Source organism: Procambarus clarkii, chromosome 7, assembly GCF_040958095.1.
Source record: "Procambarus clarkii isolate CNS0578487 chromosome 7, FALCON_Pclarkii_2.0, whole genome shotgun sequence".
NCBI classification, from domain to species: domain Eukaryota; kingdom Metazoa; phylum Arthropoda; class Malacostraca; order Decapoda; family Cambaridae; genus Procambarus; species Procambarus clarkii.
In genome coordinates, this window is record NC_091156.1 from 4,585,029 (window position 1) to 4,597,148 (window position 12,120).

Genomic DNA, 12,120 nt, shown 5'->3' on the forward strand with positions numbered 1-12,120 from the left:
GTTCGCGGAAGAACTTATTCACAAGAATTTCGTTAAACTGTTACCCACTGTAGTTGTCAGCGTTGAATATTTAATGTTCCTTGATTTATTTTTACTTTTACTTGTGCCTACTTTTAATCTATATGTAATCTGATTTTTTATACAAAATATAATGCATTTATGATGCTTAATGAATACCTTGCACGATGATGAAGTTAGATGCAACTTATTGCATTTTTTGTAAAAAAAATACGACCCACTATGTTGCAACACTCTTCTAATTTCTTTCGTTTTTTTCAGGTGAAAATTTGGTTCCAAAACCGGCGCATGAAACTGAAGAAAGAGCTACGGGCGGTGAAGGAAATCAACGAACAAGTCCGGCGGGAGCGAGAAGAGCAGGATAAGCTCAAGCAGCAACAGGATGACAAGAAAACCAGCAAGGAGCAACAGCCATCAACAGGCAGCAGCCAGCCAGCTTCATCCTCCAACGCTTCCTCTTCTTCGTCGTCGTCGTCTACGGGAGGAGGCACCGGAGACACAAAAGCTGCGACTTAACGTTATGGTGTTCCCTACCCACAAGGGCGTGCTGCTGCTGCTGCTACTGCTGCTTATTTAAACAAAAATCTCCACTTTACGCCCACCACAATCAATGACTTGCACGCCCAACCAACCACTCTCACGTCCACCCCTCCAGCAGAGGCTCCGCCCCCCATCCCCGACCCTCACACGCCCCAACGCTCTGGGGGGCATGTCGATGACACCCTGTTTACCCTACTTGACTACACCTTCAACATGTGAACCGTAGTCCTAAATCATGACTTTTAATCGCCAAAGTGCCGCTAAAAGTAACAGGCCAAATGGGTCACATAATTGGCCGGTAAAGTTACATAATTTTCGTGCTGAAATCCAAACCCTGGAATCAGAGCTCCTCTATTTCGCTGGCGATTGGTTGCGACAGAGAATTATAAATTCAAACTTTCACCTCATCTGGGCAACCTTACGCCAGGTAGTGGTGGTTCCAGCGTCCGTGGGTCCCCAGAGAAAGCTTGTTGAGGTGCGGGGTGTGGACTTATTCAGAAGGGTTGCTCAGGAACTGGACCATCAGTTCTCTCGTGTGCTCCACTGAGGGCGGAATAAAAACCTCCTCCACCAACTTCTACAGCGAACGCAGATGTTCCATTTTTTCCTAAACCATTAAAAAACCACAACACAAATAAACAGTTTTAAATATTATAGACAGCCACCAGTTGCAATGCAGTATGAGATCCACTTTAAAGTGTAAAAATTATGCCAGACTTTGTGATACAAGGAACCTGTTGTTTCAGCTTCCCTGTCTAACAATTCCTGTGACTCACAGCTGGTATTCCAGGAAGCCAATAAAGCAGACCTTTGACTTCTTCTCCAGAACCAGACCTCGACATCCTTCACAACACACAACAACTCCACGACGGGGCTTCTCACTAGACCACATTCTCACGAAGTTCTTCTGGATTGTTGGAACTAAATTTTAAAGTTGTATTGAGATACACGCACACATACACACATATACGCAGACACACACACACACACACACACACACACACACACACACACACACACACACACACACACACACACACACACACACACACACACACACACGCACACGCACACGCACACACACACACACACACTCACACACACACACACACACACACACACTTTGGTCCTGCGGGACCAAAGAGCCAAAGCTCAACCCCCGCAAGCACAAATAGGTGAGTACACACACACACACACACACACACACACACACACACACACACACACACACACACACACACACACGCGCACTGACACACACGTTGAGAACGTCTGTATCCAAGTGTTCTAAGCTCTGTGGATCTGTAGTGTCTCGTGTGTTGAATGTAAGCAGGGAACCATTACGATTAAATATCGAACTGATTTCCTAATCCACCAATCATCTCCAAGAAGCCTTAAAAGTACTCGATGCGCATGCATGAGGCAAAACTCTGATAGTGGAAGATTCATGCGCGTATGTGTATGAATAAGTGTATGATTTTGTTAAGAGCCTAACTTGATTGTTATATCGTACGAGTATTGTACAAGACACTAATGACCACATTTATTAACTATCAATATGGTCCCTAAGTCCCGAATCTAGAAAAATAATAATATCCCTTCCCCCCTATCATTATTTTATAAGCAATTTCATGTTAGAAAAGTGTTATTTTAATCGGTATAGTTCTGTTTCATTTATATAAATTAGATATTAACCAAGGATTCCAGCTTTAAGTTCCTGAAACAAAATTAAATGCTGTAGTTTTATCCACTTGTTTGACGGATTAAGAAGACTGTAGTGCAGTGGCTGAGTGTTGTTACATTGTAAATGGATTATATTTATTTCTATTAATTGTTATGTTTGTCTTGAGAATGGATATAGGGATGAGTGCAACGCCAGGGTATGGGAGGGTGGCATACATGTTACCTTGTTCGTTGTGTACTTGTCGCCCCCAAAGATGCCATGGCTCAGTACAAAGAAGGAGACTTTTTGTAGTGAAACTCTCTGTTACCTTCTAGCCATTCTTGCAATTGTTACTCTTTAGTAAAGGATGTGAATTGGTTTCAGATGAAAACTTCCACTTGGCTCAAGGCGTCATGTGCACAAAGCAGAGAGTTTCAATTGGCACAACAACGCGTGTGGAAGTGTTAGTGCAATAGCCAATATGCTAAATTAGAGCTTTAAAGGTGGATAAATATTATTTTGGAAGCTATGAATTTCTAGGGTAAGAGAAAAAAAACACAAGAGCGGGTTCTTTTTATAAAATCCGTTCTCGGATACCTCTCCTCCGAATTATCTTAATTGTAATAATGTGTGTGTATAATGACTGTTTACCTGAGGCCAAGGAGTGTGCATAATTACTCTGACAGGAGAGTGTGAGAATATCTTTTGCGATCCTTGAAGGCTCGATCGAGTGAACAGAGAGCAGCTCCCAGAAGCACCTCCTCGAGTCTTCAAAGCTCCAAGAGAATTATTCCACAGTCCTTGTCTTGAGCCAGAAGGGCAGGGTTTTTTGTATAGTGTGTAAGTAATTGGTTCATCAATGCCCTGGCTTTGTGTCACTGTAAAATTTATATAAAAATAGACAAAAGAAGGTAAATAAAAAAACTAAATAAATTAACACACAGAAGTTTCAGAAAGCCAGGGCACTGGGCAGGTTAAATGAGTTGATATGGGATCAGATCTCATCTCGTAAACAGTGGACATGGTTATAAGGTAGATGTTTATTTGTTTTATTATATTTTCATTGTATGTATGTTTTGGAAAAGATTTCTTTAGGTCCAGTTTAGTCAAAATGTTTTACTGTCAATTGCGATTATATTTTCTTAATTTTTTTCACCATCTGTCAAACATGTCCAACTGTTGTACGATATATAATGTATTTAGATATTGTTATGCAAAATTTTTTGACGTTATGTTGATAATTATAAGTTGCTGAATGGCAAAGTGATGAAATTTGTTTTAACGTGTAAATGGCATTGGTTACGTTGACCACAAAACTTAAGGAATTCCTAATTGAGGCCCATAATGTCTTACACTCTCACGAAGGAAAAATAAACATGATGTAAGCTACAAACAGTGTTTAGATTACAGAGGAATCTAAACTATATACACGAGTCGATTGAAATGGAGCCCCGAGGAATGTCTGGCAAAATCATTCAGGTTTTATGACTTCTCCATCAAAACATTATGTGTGTTAATATCACATTTAGAGAGTCTAAAGAATGAAAATATTTTGCTTCTCTAAAATCAGATTAATTTGAACCATAACTGAGAGATACACTCCTTAACTAAATGCATTTGAGCTAGAATGAATGCAGAGTTCTTGCGTAATGTATAATTCAAATGTAAAATAAATGAATGCTGAATTCTTAAAAAGTGCTCCACTGAGCATGCCTGGAGCATGTGACTAGTACATATCACGGATTCGCATGATCGCAGACCCAAATTAACTTTTGAGATATAGGGATCGAACGCTACACTTGAGCGCTTCTTATTCTCCTGCCTGGAACAGGAACTAACCTCAGTGGTCGTACACAGAACGAAGTAAACCTTACCTCGGGGGTGATAGAGAAGAGGGGGCACGTCATTGCGGTAGTCTTAAGTTATGGTAAATACTTTACTGGGTCAACCCTGCTTCTACTTGTCCTATTGGGTTTTCATTTTTCCTACTGGTACTCATTTTTGTACTTTTGTCGATATCTGAATCTCTGATGATGCATGACGTTCTCATGTGATTTCTGACACTCTAATGATGTGGTCCGATTCCCTATAATGACGGTTGATGGCCTGATGAGAACGTTTGATGTTGGTTGAGGGTGTCTGCATCTTTTCCTTTTTTGCTACTCTTTTCAAGATATTGATTTCTTGTCGGATTCGCAGACGGGTTACTGTTGTGATGTTTAATTCAATCTTTCTCGTTTACATGTAAGAAAATAACTACTCTTGAAAGTATCATTATTGCATTTATTCCCTCTGGAGACTAGAATGTCTTCTCAAGTTGAAGGTTGTTGTAATCAAGGTTGTGTATTAGCCTGATGTTAAAGAATGCTGAGGGATGTGGTGGCTGCAGACAGGTGCTGTTGCACTTTCCCTGAGGTGAGGTTTGCGCCTATCCATCACCGTGTTCCTTCTTTGCGAAGGATATGAATCTTGAAACATGTGTGTGTAAAAAGAATTCCATACCAGAAGTGACTGACACTCAGAGAATATATTTCTTAATATGTTTGTTTCGAAGAAAGGCGACCTAGAGAGAGCTTAGTCTTTAGTGAACAGCGACCTCTGGTTGACACTTTACTTGTGAAGCAAAAGTGACTTGAGAATGTTTCTCATGACTGGCCTTTTAAGAATAACTGTCCTCCGCAAAACCACTACTTTATCACGAATTTCCATCATAAAGTACATTCATCATGGTAATTTTTGTTCATGAGACATTCAAAATGGCAAGTATATCTCATTTATATACTCCTCCTCGTTAAGTCTTCTCATGACAAAACTACATTGTGGTGCTTGGACTTCACGTGGTTTCTATGCTGACCAAGAACTTGAGACCATGAAATACACGTATTAAGATATATATAAAGAAGCTGGCTCTTCCCAATCAGTTCCTAGAGCGAAAATATTTTTGTTTCGCATAACTTCAGATTTTTCTGAAAGAGGTTTTTTTCATGCGATTAAAATGTTCCAAGCCTTCAGTTAAAATGTTAAAAGAAGTTCAAAGCCCTCAGCTCTTCTGTTAAAAGAAGTTCAAAGCCCTAAGCTCTTCTGTTAAAAGATGTTCCAAGCTTTCAGCTCTCCTTTAAGAAAAAATCCAAGCCCTCACCTCTTGTATTAAAACACGTTCCTCTTCCCCATTTCTTTCAGTAAAAAAATACGCAGCTTTGCTCCTCATCTCCTTGTGTTAAAGAGGTTTTTTGCTTCAGGTCACTGAGCAACTCGCTGATTAGCAGCTTTTTGTCTGCATGGAAGTATGATCTTAACACGTGAACTTATATGGTCTCCTTTTCTACTTCCAAGACGAAATTGTTCTTTTTCCGTTATTATCACTAGTACTACTACTATCAGTACGGCTGTCACTACTACAGCTGCTTCATATAGCGACTGTAAGCTTGCAGATGCACTTGTACTAGGAGCTGGCAAGAAAGCAAGTAGTTACATCATTAGCCTCTCTACCTAAATGTTTGAACTCTCTCTCTCGTGTTATTTGGCTGACTTAAATAGCTGTCCGAACCTCTTCTAGTGCCTCGTGGGCTTAGGGAAGAAGTCCTGTGTCAAGTAGAGTTTTTCGAGTTATTTAGGAACTCCAATGGAGGATGTGCTTTGGCACTGAGTCTCAAATGGAGTGTCGAATGATCACATTACCATAACAATCATGAATACCCTGTGTCTCAAGGTCACTGCATCATGACTATCGTGAACACCTTTGGTCTCTAGGTCACTTACATTATGGCTTTCGTGAGCACCAAGGAAGTGAGTGTGTCATGGTCACTAAGGCTATTATAGACACAAAAATAAGTTTTTATGAGCACTAAGTAACTGCTTCTTGAATACTCAGTAATTCAGAACGGTACACAAGGTGTTTCGTGAACACTGAAATCTTTATGAGCATAACATATTCCCTGAACACCAGTGCTTCGTTGACACACAGTAAGTGAGTCATAAATGACAAGGTGATTCACGAACGTGACATAGTGTTTTATGATGACCAGGCTCCAAGAACACCACACTAATTGCTTCGTGAACGACACTGTGATTCATGAACATAACTTTAAGTGGTTCGTGAACACCAAATACCTATCAAAATACGTATATCTTACGCTGAAAGTTTAACGAAGGGTTGTAAACACTTTGGGAACGGTGTGTTGTAAAGACCAATGACACACAGAGAAAACATAATACACACACATATATATATAAAAATATATATATATATATATATATTGTCACAACTTTTCAAAAACCCGGAAAAAAGTGCTGTGTACTGATGTATCCACCATGGTGTCAGTGTTCTACAAAAAAGTGTATCCATAGATGTTTAAAATTGTAAGTAATTTTATAAATGTCCTTTGTGAACTTTTCAGTAACAGATACGTGTAGGATTTTTCGTTGGTCATTCTTTCTATCTCTCTATCTCTCTCCTTTTTCTCTCCATGTGTGTTTTCAATGGCTATGCGTAAGCTAGGCTAATGTAAAAAAAAAGGGAAATAATGGACCTTTTAATCATCGTAAGTTATGCCAAATAATTTGTACTTACATGCGGCTGACTGCACAATGTGTTTCTAGTAGGACCGTGTATAAAACATACTGCACTGACAATACTCCTTGTAAAAAGTCTAAGATTTTCTAATGTTCGCTTGATAGTACATGTAGCAGACTCTCATCCTCTCCCCCTCAGCTTGGAGCAAGTAGAGGTCTTCAATACGTGACAGAACGAAGCTATTTTGAGCCTTATGCAGTCCTGCTATACAGTCTCAACACGGTAAAGCTCAGGGAAGCTCCTTTCGTCACTCATAGATGTTTTCAGCTTGACTACGCAGGCTGTTGACTCATTGACATCCGTGGATGATTTTCGTGCACTCCGTACGCTCTTTAGGTGTTGTTTAATAATTTAAAGAAAAGGGGCAGTCAGTGATATTTTTTTTTGTATATTAAAACAAAAAAAAAGTAACCAGGAAAGCAAACTTCAGATGTTTCAGTTTTAAGAGCCTGCAGCAGGGAACAGAATATGGCTTCCTTGAGTCTGCCGGGGTTCTATTTTGACAGAGAACAGAACACAAATGGCAATAGCGTTGCTCACCTAACAGTTACAATTGGCTGAAGACGAGTAGGCCAATTGAATAAACAAAATGAGGAAAAAAAACTGTCTTTGTTATAGAATGTGTGTACATTGTTTCATCTTTATTATTGTATTGTAATAAGCAACATTATTGTTATATGCGTACAAAAAACCACAGAACAGGCTAGGACACATTTTTCATTATTATTATTAATATTATTATTATTATTATTTAAGCGCATCCCAGTGTTATACATACTAGGTGTACATAGAGTCTAAATGTCCTGTCCGTGTTGGTCATCTGGGAGTCGAAGACCTAGGGAGTGCAGAGGGGGGCAATCCTCTGGTCGTGGGCGAGGCCAGGAACCTCTTGCAGAAGGGAGGGAGGGAGGCGAAGGGAACTCAGACTAAGGGGAAAGAGAGGGACTATCAAGGGTTTCAACATCATTCTTCCACATGGGGAGGGGGGTGCTCTTAGCAAATTCTACACTTTAAACTTCAGGTATGGCTCCAAACATTAGTTAAGGGTCACACTGCACCTCTTTCACTATCTCTGATTGGGAGCCTATGGTTAATACTCTGTCTGTTAAATTCTGACTCTTCCTGTTCCAGTTTAACCTTTAGATAAGGTAAGATATATATTTTTCCTTTTAGTACAAGATTCTCTACTACTATTACTCTGCAGTAATCACATTCCTTATGAAAGTCTACAAAACTTTAGTTAACCGAATTATCTTTTGGGTTTCTCCGCTCGACGTCCTCAAGGACTGCCCCCTTGTACTTCGCCCTGGGTCTCCGTCCACCACCTCGACTACTGTGCTTGTAGGGTAACCCGGGTCAGGGATGTTGTGATGGCTTATATACCTAGGGAGCCGCTGGTCATCTGCATCACACTTTTAAGTTGAGATCAATAACGGAATACGTTCAATACCTCGTAGTTAATATGTCCTTGCTTCTTGAGACTGTGCTGAGGACATATGTATACATGTCTTCAACCTCACACCGTAGGGATAGCATTGTATTATCCCTAGTGGGCGTAAAACAGTCATGTAAGCGGCTATCAGAGGACACAGATGTACCATACTCACCCCTCACAGTTAGATCAATATAAGCTTCCTAGTGATCAAGCTACCACTGCCTTGCTGACCCTTTCCTCGGACGCATTTTGCGGTGCAAACCCGGATATTAGAGACGACAGAGAGCCTGAAGAATATGATATATGAAGTTGTCTGACATCCTTCTCCTTCCAGGAACTCTTCGTCTGACAATTTAGATAAAACACCAGTTTTTTATATATATTTTTTGGGTAAAGGCTTTGTGTTCAAATAATTGCACAATATCCTAGATGGGTAAGAGTATGTTAAATGTTTCCTCTTCTAATGCTGAGTTTGCACAGCCATATGCGTCATTTCCGTGTCTGTAGGTGTGCCCTTCTTGACCTCAAACGTTAAACACAAACAAGGCAGCTCCAAGCTCGACTGAAAACGTTGAGATTTTTTTTCTCCTTTCAGCTGATGGACCACTTTTCTTCCTCCTTGAAAGCGCGTTTGTACTACATCAAATGTAATTATATTGCGTTAGATAGGTTTTTTTCCTTTCTCTCACTCTCTCTTTCCTATATAATAATTTTCACCATTGTTGCAAGAATTGTTTTGCAGTGGCCCACGACCAGATAATACTTCTCTTTATGTAAGCATATGTTTGTCCAGAAGGGTTGAATCATGTACAGATATGATTATTGTTTCAAGAATACTGTTTGGAACATTGAGGGGTCCTCTTTAAGCCTCTTATGTCAAGTGGAATAATGTACATTGTAGTCACCAAAACTAATAAACATAGAATACCATGTAACTGTTTGCTTCTCCAAGCCAAGAAAGGAGTATGTCCTCGTTTACTTACTGCCCTTCGCTGAGTCCTGTAGAAGGATTAACTGGATCTGAGATTGCAAGGAAAAACTAGAACTGAAATTGGAAGATAAACTAGGACTGAACTGAGATGGAAACGACAAAATTGATCTGAGATTAAAAAGAAAAACTGAAACTAAGATTGCAAATTAAAACTGGAAGTGAGATTGAAAGGAGAAACTGGAACTGAATTGAGACTGAAAGAAGAAACTAAAATGTTCATGTACAGGTCAATGTGTTACTAGTCAGTAGATTGTTGTGATTGATAAAGCCACAGCGAGAGAGAAATGTGAATTTACAGAATGACATACTATCCAGTCGCTAATGAGCTACGAGAGCCGTAAAATGGAAGGAAACTCACAAGAATTACCGGTTGTCACAAGGGCGATTATGCGCTTGGCGTGCCGGTCCTACATATATAATTGTCGACACTATACTGCAGCTTTGCAATATAAATCCTCAGCTCGTATCTTGCCGTTGAAATTAATGAACAACGTCTCCGCCCCCTCGACCTTCACATAGAGGTTAGTTTGCCGTGTGAAGCTCAGTGGATGACCAGGCCGGACCTGCAGGTTCTCTGTCTCCCTTTCAAAACACACGATGGATATTTTTACCTGGATAATTACAGCGAAAACTGTTTTGGCAACTTGTGACCAGGTCATTTCTAACTAGGCTTAAAGTTCCACAGTCTAGTATGGATATTTTTGGATGGTAGGTGTGTGTACTCACCTAATTGTACTTACATAATTGTACTTGCTGGGGTGGAGCTCTGGCTCTTTGGTCCCGCCTTTCAACCGTCAATCAACAGGTGTACAGGTTCCTGAAACCTGGTTCCTGGTGTGTGTGTGTCACACACACACACTTCCGAAGTGTCTGTGTGATTGACACACACGCACACACACACACACACACACACACACACACACACACATCACAAATCATCCCATGTCGTGGCAATGAAGGTGAAATTAACTTGAAAATGTTGGAGTAATTGGGATAATCTGCAACCTCATTGAGTCAAAAGTTAGAGTGCTACAACCCCAAGAGGCTAGAAAACAAGCAACCGGTTGCTTGAATGTTATGAGGCAAGACTTAACACAATCCTCCCTCCCTCCTACACGCTCACATATGCATTCACACCCACCCACACACACTCGCCGAACACGAACCCTCCGCCCGACTCATTCAAAACACACTTACAAACATATTAATAAACTTCATGTAAGAACAAACTATTGTTAACCAAAAACAAACATGGATTCTGGGAATTAAAAATCTAACTAATCAAATACAATTTTACTACATAATGATCTAGATCAAGCTGAAAGGAAATAGTTGAGTTGAATGCATCTTCTCAAAACTGCCAGAATGTTTTTGATACAGTCTTCGACGGTAGATTAATGAATAAACTTAGGAAATAGACTACTGACATATAGAGAAAAAAGGGTCTACAGAGAAAAAAACGATCCCATAGCAAACTGTAGGGTGGGGTCAAGACTGATAGAATAAATCAGTGGGGTTCAACATGACAATGAACTCAGCAAACAGAGATAAATGGTGTTGAATTAGAGATAATTTACTTGAGAAGTTCCTCGTGCAGTTCTTTCTGGTATAAATTAATGGATAAGATAATTCCTTATGGTGAATGCTTACAAAATATGATGACAGTTCTATGAGACGGGTAAGGACATCCTAAGGTTGCAAGAAAAATCAAGATGGTCTGAACAAGGTAAATAAATGATCCATATAACTACCTCATTTAAATCCTTATAGATGATTCTCTTCCAACATGTAACCAAAACCTCCTAAAGCACAAAGACTCTGTCTAGAAGTTCCAAAGATTTACTAAAGGTCAATCAAGATATGTAGAAGAGGCTGTGATACTTAAATCTTTGTGTCAATGTTTGCCGCTCAGATGTGAATGAATCAGGACATGCGAGATCTGCAAGATACGTCAGGAAATCGTTTATAGGCTGCATTCGTCATATGATATATAGTAATGAACTTCAGCACAAACAATGCATGCTTATAAGAATGGAATTCGAAAGAAAAAAAAAACATAATGAGAATGAGGCGTCCCTTATTGTCAATGAGAGAAATCTAACTGGGAACAACATAAGATCAAACCTATCACACATATAATCCTACCAGTAACCTTTGCTAGACTGTCCAACATCTGGAGTCCTTCAAGAAATCTAGAAAAGGATGCTGTCACAACGCTGATGACGGCTTGCGCCCGGTTAGTTCATCGATGCTTATGTATGTCGCACCACCACAGAGCCTCCACCTGTAAAAGGTCAAAATTAACTTCCAGAAAGTTCAAAGGTTTGCTTCAAGCTATATTGAAAGAATTGGCAACGAGAACAGGTTGCTGCATATTAACTTAATGTTAGTCAAATACAGTCCGCATAGACATGCGAAATACTTAGGGGGGACTCAATAAGTGAGCAAAGATACAATCTTTTGAGTGAACTCAAACAGAGCGAGAAGACATGCACGGAAGCGAAACACGCAAATGTACCACAAAGAATGTGAAGAGGCCTTTATTAAGTGTAGGTCGAATGATTTAACAGAGTACACACTACAGGCTACATTCATCAACACTTAAAAAAATTTCCGACAAAGACAGGCAAGGATCAGAAAGTCAGATTTGTTAACGACGAAGAGTTTGAATGGGACAGCTAAGGAGTTGAAGTGCGACCCTACATACTATTAGGTAAGAACTATTAACATGTTATTCTCCCCACAAAAAAAGTAAATTAATAAATTCTGAATAAACGTAAGTAACTCTTCTACATACAGTCTCTTAAGTGTCTGTCATCAGCAATACATACGTTAATATCAAATAAAATATAACCTACATATACATTTTCATAAGTAGAGCTCATGACATACAACATGAC

The 12,120-nt window shown here is 39.7% G+C and overlaps 1 protein-coding gene across 4 annotated transcripts in view; it reads left to right on the forward strand.

Moving 5' to 3' along the window:
* The window catches only part of LOC138356263 (homeobox protein abdominal-A homolog), a 226,910-nt gene extending 217,751 nt beyond the window's left edge, over positions 1–9,159 (forward strand). For all 4 annotated transcript variants that reach the window (XM_069312233.1, XM_069312246.1, XM_069312239.1 and 1 more), the window contains one exon: positions 280–9,159. In XM_069312233.1, coding sequence (XP_069168334.1) covers positions 280–534 — 255 coding nt within the window. In that variant the 3' untranslated portion in view covers positions 535–9,159. The remainder of the gene's footprint in view (positions 1–279) is intronic.
* The last annotated feature ends 2,961 nt before the right edge of the window (positions 9,160–12,120 follow it).